Here is a 26,345-nt window from a genome sequence, read left to right on the forward strand (position 1 = left end):
TAGATTGGTCCTGGGTATGGAAAGTGTTGATTACTGACTGCAGCTGTTCCTGCTGTACTTCTGGATGTTCCACCTGGTTTTCCCGCCTGGCTGGGAAAACTCTGGTTGTAACTGCCGTGGTACTAAATAAGACTGTTTCAGTGCTTCTGTCTTAATGGCTGGGGGTACAGGGGCATTCATTTTGAACACCGTCTGCATTGACTGGAATAGGGCTAAAATGTGGAAAGGTTTCCTGGGAACAGCCTGAAACACTTTTGCCTGCATTGGGTCCAAAGCTTCAGTCTGTGGCCATAGATCTATTGTGTGAGTAATCTGATATAAAGATACTGACATGGATAATGTTTTGGGTGTCGGAGAAACAGTGTTGCTATGATTTCTGCTTGATTTAGAACTCTTACATGCCCAAAACCTACCAGCTGCTGGATTTGCTGGTTATAAACATGAGCTAGTTCTGGGTTCCTAGGAAGATGACATTCAGTGTTTTATAGGCTGTGTTTGTATATACTGCCTCTTTTGTGGCTTTAAAATGGGTCCTATTGATCTTTCACAGTAATGGGGTGGCATAGTATTGCACTTTTTCACTACTCACTTTCGTGTTTTTTGGTTGAACAGTTGTCCATCTGCCATTGGGACTTTACATTACACATAAGCTGAGATACTGGTGCACTTTTACTTGCAGTTTCTGCAGACCTGTGGGACCTTGTAAAAGGTTAGGAGCACGCGCTGATACAGCACATTGCTGCACCCACCACACGACAAACCAATTCAGGACCCAGATTAGGATCGGGTGCAGCCATGCAATGGGTGACACCTCAGCACCACACTAGTTCAGATGGAGTGGAACAGTGTGAGGTTTTTTTATGGTGGCTGGAGTGCCAATTCTTCCACCAACCTCCAAATTTTTCCCTGCAGGTTGGAGGGCCTACATGCAGGGATGTATGCAGATTAAAGTCATACCCAGGACGGGACCTTGTAAAGTCCAACGTAAATTAGTATGTATGGCTAATGGTGTGTACCTGTATCACTGGGTGTCTTGGTACATTCAGATGCGGAAAGTCGGAACCAATGAGAAACATGGGGTGAACCTTATTTATTTCTGGGAATGGAAGGCCCTGTAAGTGATGGTAACGCTTCTGAAGCTGGGAAATTGGACAAGAATACTCTGAGAACCGAAGACAGTCTGCAGCAAAATATGTTCGCGTAATCTTGTTTGTTTTATAGGGCTCTGCTACTAGAGAGATATCAAAGGTGACTGATGTACCATTCATCTGTAAAAGGTCCTGTCTCACCATTCTAAGAGTCAGTGTCTCTGTTCTTTGCTCCAGCTTAAGATTCTGTACAGCTGAAAGCAAGATAACTGTTCTCTCTGAACCATGGTCTAGTATAGCAAAGGCCTCAATGCATTGTCCAGCATTGTGGAGTAGCTCCATTACAATCTTCACCATGACATTATTATTATTCTTGGTTGCTGATCAAATTATATCATTTCTGGCTCGACAACTGCCATTAGGACACTCTGCTTCGAGTTAGTAACTGTTTCATGTACGGTAATATGGTCAGGTGACACTCCTTAGAAGAGCTGCAGGGCTTGTTTAAGTTGCAGACTTCAGGCTTATGTGAACGTGCACATTTCCAACAGTAGTCATTGTCTTTAATCCATTGTATAACCTGGTCAGTACTTAACTTCTTAAATTCTGCACAGCTATTAAGGTAATGGTCTTTACAATCAAAGTATGGGCAGTACAGCATAGCCTTTGATTTACATTTTGTGTGTGTAGGGCATATTGCTGTTTCAGCTGGTCCTGCTTTAGAGGTGGGGTTTTCTTTCTTCTTGATGTAAGAAGGTGGTGTTCTTTTCTCTGACTTCATGACCTCACCTTGGTAAAGAACAACAACTTACTCTGAGATTCGTTCTGCCCATGACTTGGTCTGTAACCAGATGGAGAGGTGCTGCAGCGTAAATGTTATGCCAGCATTTCCAGTCAAATATTCTGTGTGTTATGCAGTACTCAATAAATCCATCTTGGAAACTAGGATGTACAGTGCATCCGGAAAGTATTCACAGCTCATCACTTTTTCTACATTTTGTTATGTTACAGCCTTATTCCAAAATGGATTCAATTCATTTTTTCCTCAGAATTCTACACACAACACCCTATAATGACAATGTGAAAAACGTTTACTTGAGGTTTTTGCAAATTTATTAAAAATAAAAAAAAACTGAGAAAGCACATGTATATAAGTATTCACAGCCTTTGCCATGAAGCTCAAAATTGATCTCAGGTGCATCCTGTTTCTCCTGATCATCCTTGAGATGTTTCTGCAGCTTAATTGGCATCCACCTGTGGTAAATTCAGTTGATTGGACATGATTTGGAAAGGCACACACCTGTCTATATAAGGTCCCACAGTTGACAGTTCATGTCAGAGCACAAACCAAGCATGAAGTTCTCTGAATAAACTTTGCTGTAGTGGCAGTAGGAATCTGTTTTGTGCCGCCACCCTGCAGTTTTACACCTGCATTCTTTAAGGGAATACTGTATTAGGAGGAGTCACTTCTGGAGTGGTAATTAATCCACCTGTACTACAATGGTCAGGGTCTGGTGGATAACATACTACCACTTGAGAGTCCACATTTAATTCTAGATAAAAGTCAGACGACTGACAAGCACGCAAATATAAACGTTCTTCATCCTCATTCTGTTAAAGAAAGGCCGATATCAAACTAGCTTCCTACAAGTCCCTTACAGCTTGTCTAAGACGGCGCGGTCTAAAAAGCCTTTGCATCATCCTCTCTCTTTGGCAAAGCGTGTTGCGCACTTGGTTTTCAAGCTGGCTCTATAACTCGTTGGCTCTCTTGTCCTCATCTATCTGCCGCTTAATCTCCGCCAGTTCAGCATGTTTCCTTTTCTCACTTACTACTGCTGATTCTGAGTCTCGAAAGAAAATGGCTCTTTGTACACTATCTATTGCTGTTGTGTTCCGATTTAACTAATTGGTTACTTTTACGCAAAGGTGCGATTACAGCACTTCTCAGTGTGCTACTTTTACTTTGCTTGGTGCTCAAGATGGAGGGCTCGTTACCTCTGGAGGGACAGTATCCCACATCATAATCTGATTGGTGAGCTGGAACTCTCGTCTCTTGGTGGCTTTGGCTGCGTACTGCAAGCTTACTGCCCACACCGGCTAAGCCTATTGAATGAAAGACAAACGGTTTGGCTGGACGAGGGGATGTCAACTTGGGTGTTCTCTTCTGCACTGCTACTTGTTTTCGATGACACACTGTACACACTGCCATATCCATTTTGCTCTTGGTTGGTCTGTTTAACATCCAGCTCAAAGGACTGTGCAAAAAGAGGGGTTTCAGGGACCTATTGGGCTAATTTGGAGGGGTTTAGCTAACAGAAAGCCAAGTGGAGTCATGGTCAGATGATTGGAGATAAGAGACTGGTGAATTCCAGTATTTTATATTTTATTTAATGTAATAAACAATTGATAATAATAAACAAACATTTTATAGGTAAACTAATATGGTGGAAAGAAACGTCTCTTGGGAACAGGCAACCACTTCCAGTCGAGGAAGTCGACCTTACTAAGCTTTCTTGCATTACAACTAATTTATTATATATTAGGTAAGGAATTCATCTTAGTCTCTGATCACACTCCGTTTCAAACATTCTAACCAAAGCTTGACAATGTGTTTCTGGGGCCTAAAGCTTTTTCACTTAAAGGTGTCTCATAATTATGGCTTACAAAAACTTTTAGACCCTGACCACAGGTCGGGGTTCTGATTACATCAGAAAGAATGAATGACATGTCTGTTTGCTTCCAAAACATCCTGGAAGTCATTGTCCTAGTTAAAAAAAAAAACAACTTTCGATCCAACCTTATTCAGCTCGCTGACGCTTTTTAAAAGCTGAACCAGCATATAGCCTTGTTATCACATGACCTCATCCAGCATTGTTATCACATGGAAAATTACACTTTATTTCAGATTCCTCCAACTTGACTTTAGTTACTCCGTCAAAGTCTTCATTTCATGTATCATCAATTCATTACTGTAACAAACTGTTTTTTTTCTGTCATGGAATCCCAGCTCTCTTCGCTTCTTGTCTTTTTTTACTTTCTAACATATGAAGTATTGGGATTGTAATCTTCCAAAAATTCAATGTCGAGATTTTGATGAATTTCTATGTTTTAGACCTTCCTGAATGCAAAAATGTAATTTTTGCAATTATGTTTTGTGTGTGTGCATGTAAACATGATAACTTGAGTATGTTTTCACTTAGGTCAACCAAATTTTGCAGAGCTACAAAATGTCGATTTCTATCCAAGTTTGGGCTGTTTCCACTAACCAGAAGTGGCACTTTACCTTTTATTCAGTCTGATTTTTTTCAACTTTACTTTTATAATTGTTCAATATATTATTAATTTGTTTTTGATGGTTCTTTAATGTACATAATATAAAAAAATATAATCATTGTCTTGTGGTTTACTCCTCAAATATCCATCCTCATATTTGAGTATACGTGAAGGTCTAAGGTAGACCACTCCCAATTATTTCAAAGTGTTTAAAAGTTCACAGCTTATCAGATAAGGTGTTCACAACAATATCACTCTAGAAATTGCTCAGCCATCTTTAAATCATGAACACTTTTGCTGTAACTTGGACTTTTCATGATCTAAGAACATAATATATTGGTCAAAAATAAGTTTGCAACAGGGAACAGTTAATTAACACAGTCAGTTAAGCTTCAAGGATATCAATCTGTCCAGATAGGAAACATAAGTGATTGTGAACCAGCTTTGGTGCAAATGAAAGTGATAACAGGTGCACTGGAGAGGCAACAGGAAGACAACCCTGAGAAAGGGAATGGTTTTGCAAATAGTGGCCACAGACAATTGCTCTCTTCTTACCCTGCCTCACTGATTCTTCTCTAGTTTTGCAAGTATCTTTGTCACTACTGGTGGTACCTGCAGCAGCTCCTCCAGGATGGCACATCCATATGTACCATTGCAAGGAGGTTTGCAGTGTCTCAAAAGCATAGAGGAGACAGGCCATTACACGAGGAGAACTGGACAGGGCTGTAGACGGGTATCAACCTAGCCATAACACTGGTATCTGCTCCTTTGTATGAGGAGGAACAGGAGGGGTACTGCCAGAGCCCAACAAAATGATCTTCAGCTTGCTACTGGTGTGAATGTTTCTGATCAAACTGTCAGAAACCGCCTCCATGAGGGTGGCATAAGGGCCCATCACTGTTCTCTTCACAGATGAGAGCATGTTCACAATGAGCACAACTGACAGATGTGAAAGAGTATGGAAACACTGTGGTGTATGTTATGCAGCCTGCAACATCATACAATATAGCCAGTTTTAGCAGTGGGTCAGTGATAATCTGGGGGGCATATTCTTGCAGGTTCGCACTGCCCCACGTGCTAGGCAACGGTACCCTAACTGCTATTAGCTACCAGGATGAAATCCTCAGAGCCATGGCCAGACCTTACACTGGTGCAGTGGGCCCTGGCATCTCCCTGGTGCAGGACAATGCCCAGCCTCATGTGTCCAGAGTGTGTAGGTAGTTTCGGGATGATAAAGGCATTGATGCCATTGACTGGCCTGCACATTGTCCAGAACTGAATCCAACTGAGAACCTTGGGGGTGTTCTATATCGGTGCATCTGATGCTACCAAGTAGTGCTACAGACTTTCAAGAAGCTCACTGATGCCCTGATTCAGGTCAAGGAGGAGATCCCCCAGAAAACCATCCGTCATCTCATCAGGAGCATACCCAGATATTGTTGGTAGTGCATACAGAATCGGGGGGGCCATATACACTACTGAGTCACATGATGAGTTGCTGTGGAGAAATTCACACAAATTGGACTACCTTGTGATTTCAATTTCTGAATGTGATTTTTGGTGTGATGTTGGATCCAACCTTCAATGGGTTGGTGATTTTGCGTCCATTGATTATTGTTTACATCATTCTGTTGTCAATGAATTGCACAGTATTACTAAGTAGGGTTGGGTATCAACACTGATGTCCCGAATTGATTTCATCCCAGTTCACAATGCCCTGATTTAATTAAATATAAATTTTATCTTGACTGAATTAGCATGCACTGATATATTTGACGTGGTGGCTTTTTTTTAGAAATTACTTAACCATGCATAGAGAACATTAATATGTGACAAATTTCAGTAACACTTTATTTGAAGGATGTCTACGTAGTGACTTTAATAATATATGCATATGCATGGAATGATATTTAAGAAGAAATGCTTGGTTAGTAATGAACAGTTAACCATCAGTATTTGGAAGATGTGGAACAAAAGGAGAAAAAAAAAAAAAAAAAAACACATTATGGGGGCTTCTTGTTTTAATGCAATAGTATCTAAATTATAAAACAGCTATATCATCTTGTGAATATTATTACTGTACAAAATAATAAAATATTGCTTCCTAAATAATAAATGTTATTCAATAACCGATTCGTTTGTTATGAATCTCCGTGTAGACGCCTTTCAACTTTTAGTCGAATATATTCCCTTATTGGACATTTAAAATAATCCTGAATTAGTTGAAATTATAGATACAGTGAGAACACCTATGTCTTTCTATAATTCTACAAGTTACACATATCTTCAATTGCTCACTTGTAGCAATTACATTAAGCAGTCTTGCAGTCTTCAGTCAAAAAGGAAACGCTTTAAAATGAGGATCTAGAGCTGATGCTTGTTGACAGCGACACTAAATGAATGGAACATAAAAGAAAAAGAACCGGCCATTGTGACTGATAACACCAGTATTATGGAGCTACTGCAAGTCAGCTGTTTTGAGCACACGGTCACTTTTGTATTGCAGGCTGCTCTGAAAATTCCAATAAATTTTTTCCATCGTAGCAGAACAGCTAGCCACATTCTTAAAAAGAAGTAACACTTATTGGTGTATCACACCATCAAGCTGCAGTACCACTGCATCACAGTTCTTCTTCAGGTCTTAGGTTTCAGAGAATTTAGGTGGGTCAAAAAAAAAAAAAAACTCTCACACTGCATTAAGTATGAACTTAAAGTCTTCATTTAAAATTTTAGCAATTATAAAATTAAATAGTTCAGCACTTTTACCAAAAAAAAAAAATTAACATATTAAGTGAATCAATATTACTAAAAATGCAGTCCAAACTAAAAGAAAAATAAAAAACAATATATTGAATTTCACACACACACACACACATATATATATATATAGTAAGAAAAGGCGCTATATAGCGCCCGACCCAACACAGATTGGACACAGGAGGCACGTATAAAATTAAATAAATTTTTATTTTTCTTCAGCTGTGAGACATGTCTTCCCCGTGTCTCCCTAGCCTAACACAGTCCCAAGCACACAATACACTTTCCTCTTCTCACTCCACCACTCCTCACCAAGCTTCGTCCTCCTTCCACCCGACTCTGGCCACTGAGTGGTGGTCGCTGGCTCCTTTTATAATTAACCCGGAAGTGCTCCAGGTGCTTGATCCCTCATTTCCTGCTTCACTTCCGGGTATAATGGATTGGCTGCCCTCACAGGCTCAGGAGTCCCAAATATAGCGCCCCTGGTGGCACATTCTGGACCCAACAGGGCTGCACCCAACTCCAATTCCCTGGATGCCCTGCGGGAACCCGGTGTACTGTTTCACCCCAAGGAGGTGGGCAACTAGCGTTCAGGGGGAGGTACTGCAATGTCCATGGCTGTTCCCCCTGAATATAGTGTGCAGGGGCGTCCCGGCTAGGTAAGGGCGCCAAGCCCCTGTCACAATATACACACACATATATTATATATATATACTGTATATAGAACAACAGTAACAGCAGCTAAACTGATGTTAGAAGAAAATACGCTACATATGCCTGTTTGCTTTTGTCTTTTTTGGAGGAGGTGGAGGCTTCTAAAATGATAGGATCGTAACTGTTAAGAGGTTAAGTTGGGACACTCCACTGATACTGGATACAAAGGCATTCTTCCAGGAATAACAGAAACAGATCCTGTTAATCTTCAGATGCATAAATCTAACTCTCATTGCAACTGCACTTTTATAGGCTGCAGTAACACTGTAGCCAGGCAGACAACCATTCAAAATACAATCACTTCATTGAAATAAATAAAAAAAAAAGCTTTAACTAGCTGAGAGTGTAGACAGGAAGAAGCCATTTGCACATGTATTGACAATTAGTGCAGCTGGTACCTTACAACAATGGCAATTAACAGCTTCCTGTGAGACTTACTTTTAAAGAAAGATGGGGCAAACATAAGAAGAATGTAAAATACAAAGTGCCACACACAATATAATATTTAAGCCAGAAGACTAATTTATACTTTCAGCATATTTATTTTGTGGAAAAAAACTGGCTGTACACTACATTTTCTCACTTAACTCTGGTGTCTAAGGAGGAGGTAAAATTACAATCCTCCTTCTTTATCAATTATCCTGCGTTTTGCAATGTCGCTTGAACATTCTATTACCTTAGCAACTCTTCATCTATTAACTAACTAATATTGCTACTTGAAGAAATCATTCAGAAAGTAATTTTTTGATTAATGAAAATAGGTTTTTCTGCCTTTATGTTTTACCATTAAACAGCAAAAGCCATAGTAATAATTTAAAAAGTATTAAGAATTTAAGATATCAGTTTTTGTTGAAATAATTAAAAAATATAAAGCAGGCATAAATACATTTTTTGCAGATTTTTATAATGAAACTACTGCGTCAAGATAATGTTATTTTTAAAATGAATCTAGTTCAGAATACTATAATATATACAATGATAAATAGATTGTAGAATAATTTGGTTCTACATGTCGGACCAAAAAAAAACCAAAATGTTTGTCTTTTGAGTGTTTATGACTTACATAGGAAGAAACTGTCCTTCCAGCTTGTTTTTTTGTTAGCAAAGCTCTAAATAAATATTTGTAGGTGAATACTGATGCAGCCCTACTGTATTTTCTTTTTGAAATGCTAAAATAGTCAATGACACAAAGACTATTATAAATCAACAAAAATGCACATTTTGACCTGCTCTAGCATATAGTGGATGAATAACTTGCAGAGATAGACTACTTTAATTGAAAACTTGTTAAAATAAAAATCTCAAATCAGTTTCAAATCAAAGTAGAAATGTATACTTTTATTCATTTATTCATTATAGGGCCTTCTCAAATAAAAAATGAAAATTTGTAAAATCCTTAATTTATACAAAAACTAACCATAAACAACCAAGAAAATTTAAATTGCAAGAGTTAACGCTACAGCCTTACGAACTGCTGTGAAAAACCTTGAACAACAGAGGAAACTAACATTGCAAGAGTTCACGCTACAACCTTATGAACCGTTCGCTGTAAACACTTTTTTTAATGAGTTTTAAGCAAAGGGAAAAAAATGAAAATTTGAACAATCCTTAATTATACAAAAACTAACCATAAACAACCAAGAAAACTAACCTTGCATGCACGCACATCTGACCGAGAACAATGTACAGAGAGAGACTGAACATGTGCGGAAATCATCTGCACGTACGAACCAGAAGGGAAACTGGTTTGTTTGTCACCCGAGTGTGTGGTCGTGAACAGATACAAAAGTTTGGCAAACTTTTTTGGTCGTAACCCGATTTGTACGTCTTCCGAGACGTTCATGACCCGAGGTTCCCCTGTACTTGCATAAACACAGACCACAAACATCAGGACCAATTCAAAATGACTAAACAAATATGACTAAATAATTAAACATGTATGTCTTTGAGACAGGGTGGTATACTGGAACAAAATCCACTTAGACAAGAGAAGAGCATACAAACACATCCGCTTCAAACCCAGAACAATGGATCAGTCAGATAGCAGTGTTTTTAACACAGTGCCGCTTTACCACCACAGAATATTTAACTATACCAATATTTCACTCAACTAAGTAAAATCAGGTTACACTCAAAGCAAATACAGTGGTACCTCAGTAATCCATTCCAGATCCTTTGACTTATACCAAACAGGACGTATACCAAACTAATTTTTCCCATAAGAAATAATGGGAAAATGTTTAATCCGTTCCCATGAAAAAAAAACCTATTGTTATTAGCATATTATACATTGATGGGGTTGTATAAAATAATTTAAACACTGCTTAATACTAAAATATATAAATACAAAAGCAGTTAGATTAAATAAATGAAAATGTAACCTCACTTTACTTTTTAATAACGTCTTTGTTTTTCACTATCGTAGATACCGTCGTTCTCAGCAAATGGTATGAAACAGCCATGTCCCGGATACGCATGCCACCTACATACTTTTCAACAATCAATTCAAATTTACGTGAAAAAACACAAAAATCACGTTGTGACGATGAGGGTTTGCTGTATACTCCTATCTGCTGTCGGGGAACCCTTGAACCCTACACCGTCGGTAATGTTACCGATGAGCTTAGCAGTAAGGCACAATAAAGCATGGGGATGGTGAAAAAGTGCAGTGCTTTTATTAAAACAATCAACAAAACAAGGTGTTCAAACTAAAGTGCAGTGTCCAAAGTTCCAATAACTAATCCATAAAATCAGAAGTGAAACGTGGAGGTTAAAAACAATAGCAGTCTTCTTAAAAACAACGAGGTTAAAATACAGAAGGACGCATTCTTTAAAAAAAAAAACACAAGAAGCCCAGTGCCTTTTTACCTGGCGGCCCCCCCTGCTTCCCAACTGGGGAGTCGCCCTACTTGCAGCTGATCTTCACTCTGCCTACTTTAGGTGTTCAGTTCACCTCTCCGATCCCTGGCTCCGGTAGGCTCCTCCAGACAGCGACTTGGGATCCACAGCGACCAGGGTGCCTACGCTGGGCAAAACAATCACCCAAGTCCCTTACGCAGAGAGTCACCCTACTTCCGGTCAATCCCGCTCCATGATCGCTCAGCAGGAGTGACCACTACTACTACTCCTCAGATGTCGGCCCAACACTTAGGCTCCCTGTTCAGCTGCAATGCTCTCCTGCACTTTTTCTCTCTCTCCTCCCCTTCTAGCCACCTTGCGCTTCTATTTATCAAGATTAGCATCTACGAGTGCAGTGATTATTTATTTTAAAACTGGCCTTTGACAGGAGCTGTGGACCCGCTATACCACACACGTGAAAATTCAGAGAGTTATGGTGCGGGTTGTTCACTGAATGCTAGCAACTGGCACACTGACGTTCGTGGGCAGTCGTGGCTTTGTCTCGAGAGAGTTAAACATGGGTAGCACACGAGTCGTATTCCAAACAAAGGTCGCATACCAAGCAAAATTTTTCGCGTCCAAACAGGACGTATACCAAGTTGGACTTATTCCAAGCGAATGTATACCGAGGTACCACTTTATTTTCTTGCAAACTTACATATCATGACTTACTCTGTACACTGCTTATGGAATTGCAAGACTACTGTAAACCACTTGGGAATCACATAATAATTACCATTTATTTGCTACAAGTGTTATGTATCTAAGGAAACTGCTAAGTATCCTAAACTTACAGATTGAAAAGATAAAATAAAAAGTAATCTAGTAACTTTAAACCCAATTTTCTACTTTAGAATAATAAAAACTGCAGTCTATCCGTGCAGCTTTCAATGTAAGACAGGAACCCATCTTAGACATTAGCCCATTGTAGGACACTGCTGGGACAGTTGCCAAGCTACTTGCATGTTTTCAGGATGCTAGAAGAATCCAGAAGGCCTAGAGAATTCCTACACACACAAGAGGAAATATGTAATCCTCTCAAAAATAATGACTAGAAAAGGCATCAAACTACTATCTCTAAGCAATCTGTATCTTACCAGTTATCACTGAACAGTGAAATGGCAAAATACAATATATTTTTAATCAATATAACATTAAACAAATAAAACATTATGATTGCAAGCACCAAAAGTCTTTATCAAAAGACACTAGATTACAAATATAAAACTAACATTAACAAACCATGCATTTTTCATTTAAAATAAAATATGTCAAAAAAAGAATTGAAAATGAATGTGGTGGTGCAAGGATAGCAGGCTGAAAAAAATTCAATTTGCATTCACATAAATAAGTCTTTAACATGAATATGTAAAAATTAGTTTGTGCAAAATTTTCTGAAAATGGTTATTTTCATTATAACTTATAAAAGCAAAAAAAAAAAAAATCAAAACAATATTGCAGTGGTCCTCAACTGGGGGCTGTGGCTCGGCATAGTGCACTTAACTGTAATTAAAATTGGAACATTTATTTCATAAAAACATACAGGCTGTTTTTAAAATGACCTACTCATTCTGCACTATGCTTAAAAAAACAAATCTTTTTTACTTTAATGTAAGTTCAAAAGCAAACACCTAACTCTGACTTCAGCAAAGGTACAAAGAAAGTAAATATTATGGTATGTATGGGGGGGGGGGGGGGGCTTCACATAACCTCATGGTACAATGGGAGGACCTCTATATGAATAAAGGTTGAGAACCACTGCACTACTGTATAATAAATTGGCAAAATAATCCATATCTTAATTAAATGCATTAATCAAAATTCATCTTATAACTATTACTTATTGAATACTGTATTAGGAAGCATTCAAACTACCTAAAGAACAAATTTCAGTTTTAAGGGTTTAAAAGTAACTAAATATACTGTACACTGCTAGTGTTAATTTTACACTACAGTTTTCATTGTCTATTTTACCATTACACAAAGAATCTACAGAGTATGACAGAATAATTCCATGAAGAACACAAAAGTACTCTTGTCATGCTTTCATCATTACTTACTTGTTTTAACTATTTGAGAGTTTATCAGTCTTTTGAGTACCTGAAACTGCTTTTAATTCTGCTTGTTGAACACTCAACAAGCAACCAAATAATATATCAAAAGGCTAAATGCACAGTAACCTTTAATTATTTTCATGATACAATTATGTACATACAAATCACTGTGTGTAATATTCCTTAAAAACATTGCCTGATGGCCTTGCCCTGATATACTTGTTGGACAGTCAAGGTCCACTAAAGCATTTTTTCTTGGTATAGGGATATTTTCTTTGCGTCTCTTTGTGAATCTCCTTACTCCACATTTAAATTTAGTCTAGAAACTCACTTCTAAACCATTACTTTCTAAAATGTGAATTTTAACTCAATATGCAGCAGCAGCATTTATCTTCCTGGTGTTTGAGTTACTGTACCATAAATAACTTTATTGTTTATAACTTTATATTTACATCTTACTATTTTATGTACCATGCAATACACCCCAGTTTACTGCATGATTTGATTCAAACTGTATAGCCCATTACTCTGTGAAGTACTTTATTGTAGTGGTCTCCTTAAAATTTGATACTAAATAGTTAAAACATCATTAGGCTATTATAATGTTATTTATTTTTTATTATGCATATACAATGAGACTTACGCTGTATTCCCACAGTTTCTGGAGTATAAAAAAACTTCTCATTACACATGTTGCCTTCACAGCAGCAGAAGAAAACATCAGGACTCTCTTTCTTTTCCACACAGTCATTTCTGTTAGGGGAAAAAAAGTGTGTCAGTGTATATATAAGCAAACCAAAAAACAAACTTGTCTGAAGGAGGCATTTTATTGTTAGCAAACAGACAAAAAACCAAATGAACAATATTTAAGTAATACTAAATTATACCAGTGCCTTCTAAACCACAAATGTTAATAGCTCTAACAAAATACTTTTTTCTTTTTTTTTATGGAGGCACTGAGCCGAAGTTATCAACTAAAGTGCTCTGTTGTATTTGATAACAAGGAATGACATTTATTGAACTACTACCAAAACACAAAATTGAAAACATGCATCATATAAAAAGGCTTCATGTGATGTTAACACTGCATATATGTTACATTGGGCCTAGCCAACCTACCCTAAATGTAGAAAATGTAATGATTTTCTAGCACATTGAATGTACATATTAGCTAGGTTAAGAAAAAAAACTGTAAACTGACAGGGTGCATGACTGATAGGTGTTTCCAAGGTGCTAGAATAGCCACTGGGCAGAGATACAACGGGGCTTTCTTCCACCAAATTAGTGGAGAGTTCCTCCATACTGAATGTAATTAAATGTTAGAGAATAGTCCATGTTTACCAAAGTAAGAGAGAGGTCATAGTAGGTGGGCAGAAGGCAGGGAGAGTTTCTTTAAACTGCCAGATTGCAGAAGACTCTCACGAAGAGCATGTGGTTCCTGGCTGCATGTTATAGATGGTTAATTAAGTAGTGAATTTATGTTAACATCTAAAAAGTTATTACACTAGAAAATTATTCTATTGTGCAAACGCCAGCTTCTGCAACATAATCAACAGTCTATATATATACTTTATTAAAGCTTACTTAAAAGGTTTGATTCTAAAACTTGAAAACGGAAGTGATCTCTAAACTTAGTTAGGTCAAGACATGGCGAAACATGTGATATCCATTGCTTTAAGCTACTAAGATCACTAGCATTCCTTAAGGAACCACCAAACATAAAATATTTTCATTTTCACCGCTCACTAACATTTTTACCTGAAATTAAAAATTATTTAAAATTTAAATAATAAAAATATGAATTGGACTTTATTCTGTAATTTTTATTTACATGTATATTTGTTTTTAAAGGCTGTATGGCAATAGACTGGATTAGGTTTAGTTACCACACAGGAGGAGTCTGCATGTTTTACCCATTTTCTACACGGGCCATTTGTTAGTAACCTAGTTTCCTTCTACTTGTACATATTTAGTTGACTGGAAACTGTATATTGGTTTTATAGAGAGTACAAGTCAGTGTGAGTTAGAACGCCCTTTGGTAAAGTGATATCCTGATCTTACATTGTTTGGCTCCTGTGCTATACCTAATAATAGCAGTATATACTCTTATTCACCATGCTATAATGAAAATTTAAGGGTTTGTTAAGCAGATGGATTTATTATCAATTAAAAAAAGGGCATATTTTCAGCCTCGGCTGTTTATAATTTTAACTTGTTTAAATGTTTATTGATGGGTCTCTGAAAATTTAGTCACAGTTTAAGCCTGCCGAAGTTAGGAGTTAGCTTCACAAATTAAATGTGAAACTAACTCCTAATAAAGGAAAACTACATTTTGTAATTATCCTATTTTATTAACTTCATCTTAGGAGTCAGAATTTTGACATCAAATTTAGTATTCAGTTAATCACGTGATATGAATCTCTACATATTCATATACAGATTCATAAATGTATACATACAGAAAGAGAGAGACAGGAAGATGGATAGATTAATAGATAAGAGAGAGAATGAGCATGATAAAGATGCCTATAGGCTGACAGTTTCAATTTTGTGTGTTGTTTAGTAAGCATGCAGTATGAGAACAGCACTTTTAAATTACAGATGGCACAGGCACTTGGCATCATCAGATGATGAGTAACAGAATTAGCATGATGAGTAACGGAATTAGCAATTTAAAAAAAATATATATTTTGATGCATCCCTAATCGTCCATATTTTATTATTATTATTGTAAAACAACAAGATTTCTAGAATCCAACCCCAAGTGTCTTTTCAATCCTTAAAACAATAAAATTAATTAAAAAAAAAAAAAAACTCCAAATTGTTCAGAATGTATCAGCACTTGCACTGATAGTGAACTTTAATTTTCTTTTTGCTTTTGAAAAACTCTTGAAAAATAGCACTTTGACAAGCAGGTATAACTGCTTAATTAAAACTTGACATTAAGATGGCTTTCACTTCCTTTGAGATATACACAATAAAATGTGGTAAAGAATACATTCCGAACTATATCATCTTTATCGCTGGCTATTACTCATATTGTCATAATAAAGGTAGAATGTGCTTATATCAAAATATTTCATTACCTTTTGAATAAATGGTTAGAAAAATAATACCAACCTATCATAGCAGTTGATGTCATCTAGCCAGCAACCTTGCTTAACAATTTCAACAGATCCTGAAATGTTCTTCCATGTAGCAAAACAGTGCCTTCTTTTATCTTTCTCACCATAACAAGGTTCAATGCCACTGCGATTTGTTCTGTCCTTCTCCCAGTTGGCATTGTAGAAAATGCACTCCTGTGTTTCTGAACGGCCAAGGATTGCACCTTAACAAAAAAATAAAATAAACAAAATAAGAAACACAAGAAAAGGTAACAGTAATGTACAAACAGACATTTTTGAAGTGCAGTTGCTTACTTTCACTCTAAAAAAATTGTAATCTTTCTGTTTAATATAAACATCAAATGAGCCCAATGCACACTAGGCACATCCCACTGACAAAAACGTAATTACAAAAATACTAAGTGACTTCATTCCCATAAGGATTATAACGAAGCAGACTACTGTACACCAAACCTTTATAAACCATTTACTAGATGACATCAGTAAATTAATTTACAAGAGTTTGTCATTCTAATTTAACTGTAGTTAAAGAGTCACAAACAAGTAGCCACAAAAAGCAATACTGAGCGGCACATACCAATAAATGGACACCATTTAAAACAATAACATATTAAAAAAAAACACAATGATTCATTAGGCATTGTTACCTATTATATTTGTCATGGCATGTCTTAATAGATTTTTAAAAGACCTTCACCTGTATACCTGACATCTCAATGAACTTAAGCCAAACACACCCTCTGGTTCCGATGCCAAAAACCATTCTAGTTTGGTTAAAATATGTCACATACTAAGCACAACATGTACAGGACAAGGTCCACAGGTAATCATTAATAGAAATAATGAAGCAAAAAGGAAAAAAAAAAAAACACTATAATGCAACTTAGCAGATTTTCCAGAATCACACTGAAAATAATAAAAAAAAAAAAAGTAAATTAAGTCGAAGAGAATATGGGCAAATGTTTAATTTATTACCTACCTACCTCACCACAATTTTAAGGCATGTAGGATTTATAGTATCTCCCCTGCCATGGAAAGAGAAAAATGTGAATTTCAACCACCAATATTGTAAACCACATTTCTTCTTTGTGTGTTTCCTCCTAAAGATACTGTATTCCAGTTAGTGCTGATACATAGTTATCATAGTTGGTTCCCCATTTACTGGTGTACAAAACAATGACTACTAAAACAAGTTAGTGGTTGTAGACAAATCTGTAAACTCCATTCTGACCAGACATTGTGGAAAGACAGGCACACAGTATTGGACCAGTTTTCATAATGAACATTTTAACACTAGGAGGGAGATTGTCTGGCACATCTATTAACGTTAAATGTGTTAAGTTTACTGATAGAAACAGAAATTGAAAGCAAACAATAAAAGCATTTGTCGACTGTGCTGGTACTATTTAGTAGTGGTAATATCAAGATATCTCCTGATAATGCCAGAAATCAGTGCAGTGGACTTTATTATTACTTTTCAATGTTTGAGAAAAGAAACTTAACTGGGTAAAACATGTTTCCATAAAATTCATTTTTGCATTAATGCATATAGTAAAAATAGGATTAAAAACTGGCATTCAGCAACACGCTATTAGTCCTGGCATTTAAATGCAGGCTAAACACATATTATTTATTTTTTTCAAATCTTACTCTTTTTAGAAATGCTTTAATATAATTATGACAATCTTTGTGACTGGCTGTTACTAAACATTTCCCCTTTTGGCTATTCAAAAAAAAAAAAAGAAAACTGACAAAAAAAATCTCATTAGGGGCACCAATGAGACAAAATATGCACATTTTAGTCAGATGTACCCAAGCCATAACAAAAATCCTCCAAAAAGGAGGACAACACATTTGACTTATTATTATAATGCAAAACTACTCTCAGTATTAATTATTTCATACAAGTAGTGATTCAAGATAATACATTACAAAACAGTATTTGACTTTTATGTAAGTGTGGCATGTGTCTTTTAAGATGTTGCTTTATTTGTAACAATGTCTGAATTAATTGGATCAAAATCACAAGCAGATTAAAATTTATGGAAACCCTTCATTTAACATCTTGTCCAAGTCTACAATACACATGAATGGTTACCAAGTTGCTGTTTATCAATGATGATTATGTGTACTGCATTTACCTATAAATTAAATTTATATGAGGACTATGGCCATATGTGAATGGATAAGTTAAGTGTGCCTGCAGTGAAATTGGTCTTCTAAGATTAATCCCTTCCTTGTTCCCAGTACTGCTGGGATGGTGTCTGTCTCCTCATCACAAAACAATTTGGACTGTGATATAAAATTTGTGGGAGTGGAAGCATAGACAACACCATGACTCCCATGTACTTCACACAAATTCTGTTGTAAAAACTAAACAGAAATGGATTCTAGAAATAGACTGCACTAAATCAAATACCTGTTAACAATGAAGCAAAGATAAATGTTTTACTTTGGTCTGAGGTCATTAAAAAACACTCACAATTTAATAGAATAACTCAGTAAGGCCAGCCTTTTCCAAAGAATCATAGAAATTAATTAAAGAGATTCTGTCATTCAGCAATACACTCATAAAATAATTTTTCTGTTTTAAAAGTATACAAATAGTTTGCAATTTGTAACTGATTACAATAGTTCCCTTACACCTAGGGACATAACTTAGAAGGTCTGAATTTAATGCTACACGGTAAACACTCAACACCAAAAAATACTGCTTAAAGTGTAATTATGACCTATGTTCCTGTCTGTAGATCTAAACAGCTGTTAAGAAAAATGTACATATAAATCCCAATATATAGAAAAGATCAAAACTTCATTTAAGTAACTGCTAAAGCAGTGCTTTCAAGTCAACTTCAATGTATCATCACATGCAAAGCAGAGACTGTGCTGGGATGCGTCTACTGTATGAACTAAAAGCAAATATATTAAAGGATTCAACAGTCATTTTGGGGCTTTAACTGGATGCATGTAATGTACAACAGGCAAAGCAGAAACAGAATTAGCACAAATCAAAGACTGTTAAAGATATTCCTCAGGAAGGCATCATACAAGCATTTCTATACTCTAGAGACAGTATCTGAAACTTGAAACAATGAGAAATAATGCTGTGATAACTGGTCTGTGGCACTGTGCGAATTTTAAATAAATAATCATGCCCCAAAAAGTGTAGGCTCCAATTGGGCACAGGTATGTGCAAGTGCGTTTCCATCCGTGGTTAACTGGCTGACCACATCGCCCAAGCGTGCAGAGGCAAGTGAATTACTCAGGTGTCTCAAAAGTGCCACAGAGGAGGCAGCTTATTGTACCTGTGCCTAATTAGTGAGGGAGTACAAGGGTTGGTTTATACGTCATGCTCAGAATGTGTGCATGCGTGAATCATGGCTGCCACCCATTCCCAGCATTCATTTGATGCTTCCTCTGAGCATATACTCAGAAATGAGCACAATGTGTGTGCAAGTTGCAGTACCAGCAAAAAACTGGGGTAACACAGTGTGTCCAAGTTAGAATGTGACGATAGTAAACAGAGACTCTAACATGATGTGATAGCAAGCCACTTTGCAGATTCTACTGGGCCAATGTGCGGGTTTCAATGTTTGATAAATGCTTCGATGAGGTGAAGCAAAATGCTGACATACAAATGCATTAGTGGTACTTTTACATTCAAGTGTCACATATTTCTCATCGAAATGACGTAATACATTTTAAAAGTCTCACATGGCACCTTTTTTTTTTTGCACCTTCACAACAGCATCGGAATGTACAGCAGTGTATTTGAGCCAGAGAGAAAAAAAATTAGGGACACAGTGAAAAGGTATGTTTTGTGAATAAACTGGAAATTTCGGCTTTAATCTCAAAATTTATACATTAATCACATATTTTAATTTATCATTAAAGTAGACCGTAGTAAACATCATCTTAAAACCAACAGAGTTGTTAATCGCCAAGTGCTTCTGTGGCTTCTTCCTGCACTTCCTCCAGCAATTGCCACACAGAACACATAACATGTAGGATATTCCAGCTCTCTGCACATTTAAAATCCTTAGATTTATGCTTGATATCACTTTCAAGATGAAAACGCATTTAAGTACGTATGTTACATTTTATAGATAAATTGTTACCTTCAGTTAAATAATGAATATTGTTAATAATTACACTTGTGGGGGCAGCATGGTAGTGGAGCAGTAGTGCTGCTGCCTTGCAGAATGTCACATCTCTTATGTTCCCTACCTGGTGTTTGCGTGTTTTCCTGATGGGTTTCAACAGTGTGCTCCGGTTTCCTTCCAAAGACATGCAGGTTTGGAGATCTTGTGATGCTAGTGTGTGTGTGCTTGTATTCACATTGTGATGAGCGGATGGCCCGTCCAGGAATTGTTACTGCCTCGCGCATGATGCATACTGGAATGGGCGCATCCCTGGACTGATGGATGTAATCATGAAACATCCATCCTTTTCACAGATTTTGGGGCAAGGTGTCCTTAGAATGTAATGGATGTTTAAGGCAATTCACAACACAGGGAAGCTGAACGTTTTCTCACCATGATGATATCTTGCAATGCCACCTGATGGAATCTTCCAGATTTATATAAAATATGTGTGCAAGTATAAACAGTAGACTATTTGCATAGTAGTAGCACCCACAGGAGCACGTGTTGAGTTGCGTGAAGTATAAGCCCGGCCTAAGAGGAGCCTCAAGAACAGGGCCGTGAGAACAGCACCGAATGGAGAGGTAGGACGACCCAGCCAGCCAATATGGGGAAAGGCAGCTTGGTCGATGGCCCCCACAAAGGATCTGCGCTCTAGGAGCCGAATATCCCTACTGATTTCTTGTCAAGGAGTGGCTACGATCTGAGGCACGCCAGAGCAAGTGAGAAGGGTAATGAGCAGCTGCTGGAGTCTCTGCCGGCTGAGCAAATAACAGGGGAGCAGGGGAGACAAAGATGGAGTTACGTCTGGCTAATCTAAGATTGGAAGGAACACTGACCCAAAGACCATTGCTAGTTTTTATTCTCATTTTAAGTTTGGATTTTAAACTTATGAAATTTACGAATTTTAAAGGATTATTTATGTATTTACTGATGAAGAGAGCACTGAAATTTTGGACACGGTTTATTTAATTGATTTTAATAAAAACACTATATTACATTTTTGCACCTACCCCTTGCTATGTGTGGCTTCATTTGCCTGGTTAGTGTGGAGCCAACCCACACCATCACATTTAATGACAGTGGTGTAATAAATTGAGGCAATGAGGAATAAGGATTGGATGAAAAAGTAGCAGCAAGCGAGTTATGTGCCAGACCCTTTTTAAGAACCCACTGACTCAAGCCTGAGGCAAAGTTTTTAGAATTGATTGTTTTATTTTCATTTTAAAGCTCTTATTCTTGTGTCCAGATTTTACAAAGGGAGTTTGGGCTTTGTTTTATGGAATGGTTATTTTTCATGCTTTTATTGTTTTGAGTGCAGTGTAGGGCTACGCCATGGAACTGGGCCACTAGTTGTACTTTGTTGGGAAAAGGTTGGAGCCTTCTTGTGCAACTGAGGCCTTGTGGAGAAGGCTGTGTTATAAATGGCTCTGTACGTCTTTTAAATAAATAATCGTGTGCAGGGCTTCAGATGGGTGCAGGTGTTCGCAGGCACGCTTCACTCTGCGACTTATTGGGGTACCTGCACCCAATTAAACAGGCATGATAAAAGGAGCCTGCAAGGGACATAAAGGTGGGTCAAGAAAGAACTAAGAGAATGAAGAAAGAGCAGAGAGGTATGAGCGCAGCATCTGGAGGAGAGGCAGGACAAGCCAGCTAGCCAGTAGTGTTTGTGAGGGGCAGCGTAGCCATAGAGTGAAGAATAGGCGCTCTAGGGGTGGATCATCTGAATGTCTGGGAGAGTGGGTGTAAATAAGAAGGAGTCCTCAACATTATTTTGGGCATTTTGGACTTTATCAAAAAACACGTTCTCCATATTAGACATTTTACTAATTTTAATTTGATGGCTGAAGACTAAGTGTAACATAAAAGTATAATACATAATAACAGAACAATTAACATAACATTTTGAATCCTGTTTAATCCAAGACAGGGTTACAAGGGACAGAGTCTATCCTAGCAGCATTGTAGCCAAGGAAGGACACAACAAGAACAAGACATCAGGGCTAACAAAACACACACACGTCACATATAGTGAAGAAGCAATTGTCATCATAAACAAACATAAAAAACATGGAACATACATCATTATGAAAGGTTTTAACTCTGTGTTGCCCATACTGACAATTTGCCCACTGGGACCTTTTCACTGGTTCTCAAGTCACTTACTAAAAATAATATATGCCATTTCCCTTTTTCATGTCACAAACTTAAGCTATTTTCATTGAAATAATCATAAAATCCACTAACAGTCAATATAGTGCTATGCTTCTCCAAGTATTTGTAAAGCATTTTAGCAGACACACATTAATTCAGAAAATGCTGCAGGAAACATTACATATATGAATCACTAAAAGCAATCCAATTGCAGCCCCATCCCAATTCGTCCTTTATGGCAATCAGGATAATCTGTTCACCCAAAAAAAAGAGAAAGAAAAAACTCTAAACCATCATAGCACCAAGAGTAACAGGGTGTGCAAGAATCTATTAGAGTGAAGCTATTTACTGATACTTGGGTAATAAAATTGAACTCTCTTATCAAAAGGGCGCCACACTAACATTAGCACTGTCAAAGAGATTCAAAGTGCTACAAAATGCTCTGCTTTTCTTCAAGTCAAATTTTTGGGTTCATTTTGGCTTTCACACTGATAAAGCGCTTGATGTGAAATATGCACTGGTATGCAAAAATCATATATTTTCTGACTCTTAACTTCAGGTTTATTTCCTACTGTTGTAAATCGATCATCACTAGAATATTCTGGACAAGAAACTGCAGCAAAATTCCGTATCAGCTTTGGTTTTAGTGCTTACATATGTCACAACCTGATGAACAACAGACCATTTGCATGGGTCAATCTGGCCAAGCTGCAACTATCAAATAAAATAAAAAAAAAAAGTGTGTACTGATTACCTTTGACTATTTTTACTCTGTTGGGTTAATTATTTAATATGAAACTTTCATCAGTATTTCAGAATTGAAGAGTTTCCAGCATGACTTGATTGCGTACAAAAATTGCATATTGGTTTTCCAATGAAATTTACATGTATGTAACATATTTTCAAACCTGCTTAGTCTACTTCAGGGTCTTAAGTGCCACAACCTACACTGGCAGCAATGGGTGCAGGAAATAGTTTTGGAGAAGACACTAAGCCACACAATGAAGGAAATCTCACTGGTAAGTTAAGCTGAATTCCAACTACTGTACACATCTTCAATACTTTTCTCATCTTTAAACTTACAGCATCTCAGATAACATCCAGAACCTAATGCAGGACCCAACCATTGATGGGGCAGAGGTTTCACACCACTGTTTTAAAGAACAGAGGGTGGGATTGAGGTGGCCTTTGGTGTACTCCACGAGGTCAGTGTACCGCAGTTAGTAAAGCAGGAAAAGGGAAGGGCAGGTACAGCATATCTTGCACCTGTGGCTTGAAGTGGGCTGACAAACTGGGAGCAATTGTATACCTTAGTAAATCTGAAAAATTGCACAAATCAGTAAAAGGATCTCCCCCAGACAGAGCATAGAGGCAGTGGACATTACGCACATGATACTTTTAGTTACCTGTTCTTTTCTATAGAATGTCTAAAACAGTCAATTCACTGCATGGGTCACATAAATGTGCAGCCTTTAAAAATGTTAATGCTGTACGTAATAAGTTAAAGAAAACAATTCAGTAAATTGCTTTTGATCTAAACCCTTCAAAACTTCAATAAATGAGGCCATTGCCTTAGGAAATTTTACTGCTAGTTAATATAAAATGAATAATTTCAGTACAGGAGGAAACCAGTGTATAGACATTGACAGAGAACACAAACTATATAGGGTTAATCAAACCTAGGTCCACTGAGCAGTGAAGTAATGCGGTGTTGTCATATGAGAATACTCTAGACAGAGTAAAACTAACCATTGACCCACCAATTCTGTGAGACAGTTAATGTATTTTTGCAAGGCAAATAAACATAATCCAATTCAGTTTGTGGGACAAACTACTGAAATGCCACTTTACCCATTCACTGAGATGCGGCATCTATCTTAAACTTAATTCACTGAGGTTACAAAAAAATTATCTGGAGTTCAAAAACAGCATAATACCTCGTAATAAACTACCTGTCTGAACAGGAATAAGAAAAGCTAATCAGCTAACAAAGAATATATTTTGTGCCAAAGTCTACAAGTATACTTAAATATTATTTTTTTAGGACCTCAAAGCCTTTAGAAAATATGTCTAGCTACTAAGTACTAAAAATTTGTCTAATACAGTATCAACCTTATCATATCAAAATCTGACTGCCGAGGCACTGAGACATACTAAACAAGGAAACTATGACTTCATTACAACTTAAAACACCATTCCGTAGCTACTGAAAAACTGCTACCAATTTTTTTGGAAGTACAGTAATACTCTCACTGAAGTTTGGTTAAATTTTTGAAGCAATATTGAAAGCACAAAGAAATCATGAAAAATAATATATCCAGTATACTCTATACAAGCAACTGGACTGAGGGTTGTGTGGGGTATAGGGGGGAAAAATTAAACTTCTAGATGTTATTTCATACTTTTTTCTTCCAAACATATCCTTAACTACAACTAGTCTTAACATTTATACTATAAATAAACCAAACCATATACTGCTTGCTGCCGGAAAATAATGCCTTGAGCAAACATATGGTAAATCCCTGCAATTTGAATGGGTATTGTGGTAAGCCAAAACAACAATTTACAAGCACAATTTACACACTAAAAATACATAACTTATGTTACATCTAAAGCTGAAACCACAATGTTTGCCACTACAATCAAGAAAATTGCAGCTCTCATTTTAAAGATGTGGCACAAGAGGAAACCATCACTGTGCTCAGTATCAAGGGTGTGCTACAGAACAATTCCTAGATTAGAATAAGTAATAAAGAGAAGGATTTTTTCCTCATTTGTCACAGTTTGCTCATTTGTACATAAATTAACACTTCAAATAAGTAAAATAATGGGCCAAATATGGCAGTTGTTAAAGAATTAACAATATGGGTAAACCTTACATTTAGAGCAAAACACTCTTACAAAATAGTAAGGATTGTATTTCCTATAAACTTCCACATAAATAAAATTTAGCGTAAAGAGTCGAAGCGGTAATTTTCTCCCTAATCCCTGCTGATTAAAAATGATATGCTCTATATTCTCCAACTGTGAAAAACTAATAAATGAAGCCTAACAAATTTACACATTTTATAACTGCTTTAAAGCATTGTTTTGTAACTTTAGGGAAATTATTTAAAGGAATGCCAGGAAGGTCTGTATCTTAACTCTTAATCTAACTGGTCTTGTCTGTCTTCTACCCAGAAAATACGAAAACTGATTCTCAAAGCCACTGCTGGATACACTCCTCATTGAAACCATGAAACCCTAGTCTAATTATGTGGGCATTAGATAAAACAGGATCCATACTGAAAAGAAACAGAGAAACAGATGGGACACTTCTGGTTATCAATTAGCTCTATTAGAAAGACAAAGAGGTGCTTAATGTAGTAATAGTTTAAAAAGTACAATAAATGGGGGTCATAGTGGCATCTAAACACTGATTTAATGATGAACAAAGAGAAAAGCCATTTAATCAAATGGAAGGGTCACTGGTAGCCAAATCTATCCTCTTAGTAACAAGAGCAAGACAGGAATCAGCTCTGAAGGTGTTCCCACTCCACTGCAGGTTCATTCAGCACACACCGTCTTCACAGTTGTACTACAGTAGAACAATTTAGTAATGCTGAATAATCTAGCAACTATTTTTGGAGAATAAGGAGTATTAGAACTGTTTAACCCACTTCCTACCAAATTCCAATACAATATATTCTTAGTATTACACTCTAATAAAATTCACATTCAAAAAAAGATTTTACAGTTGGCAGCAGCAAGTTTGTTTGTACTTTAACTGGTATGTCATCCCAGAATTTTATCAAATTACATCTAAAAATCCAGTAAGTGATCTATATCAACAGTATGTTCAGTACAGGTAGCCCCCAGGTTACGTACGAGATAGGGACTGTAGGTTTGTTCTTAAGTTGAATTTGTAAGTTGGAACAGGTACATTATTTTAATAAATGCTATTGTTGACCAACTGTAACCAAGTGCTCTGCCAATGAATGATGGAGTTTCACCTCTCTGACCTTTTTACTATTTCTACTTTATTTTCAATGGTGATGGTTTTTCTCTTCTTTACTGTATCACCAGCACTTGCATCAGATTTGTGTTTCAGAGACATTCTTGAAGGGTGAAGACAAAAGGTTAAGATGAGCTCTTCTG

The 26,345-nt window shown here is 36.9% G+C and overlaps 1 protein-coding gene across 4 annotated transcripts in view; it reads right to left on the minus strand.

Moving 5' to 3' along the window:
* LOC120531704 (activin receptor type-2A) overlaps positions 1-26,345 on the minus strand; it is a 121,663-nt gene that overhangs the window by 43,379 nt on the left and 51,939 nt on the right. For all 4 annotated transcript variants that reach the window (XM_039757360.1, XM_039757361.1, XM_039757358.1 and 1 more), the window contains exons 2-3: positions 15,905-16,112; positions 13,428-13,537 (exon numbers count right to left, since the gene is read on the minus strand). In XM_039757360.1, coding sequence (XP_039613294.1) covers positions 13,428-13,537; positions 15,905-16,112 — 318 coding nt within the window. The remainder of the gene's footprint in view (positions 1-13,427; positions 13,538-15,904; positions 16,113-26,345) is intronic.

The sequence above is a fragment of the Polypterus senegalus genome, chromosome 6 (assembly GCF_016835505.1).
Source record: "Polypterus senegalus isolate Bchr_013 chromosome 6, ASM1683550v1, whole genome shotgun sequence".
Taxonomy (NCBI): domain Eukaryota; kingdom Metazoa; phylum Chordata; class Cladistia; order Polypteriformes; family Polypteridae; genus Polypterus; species Polypterus senegalus.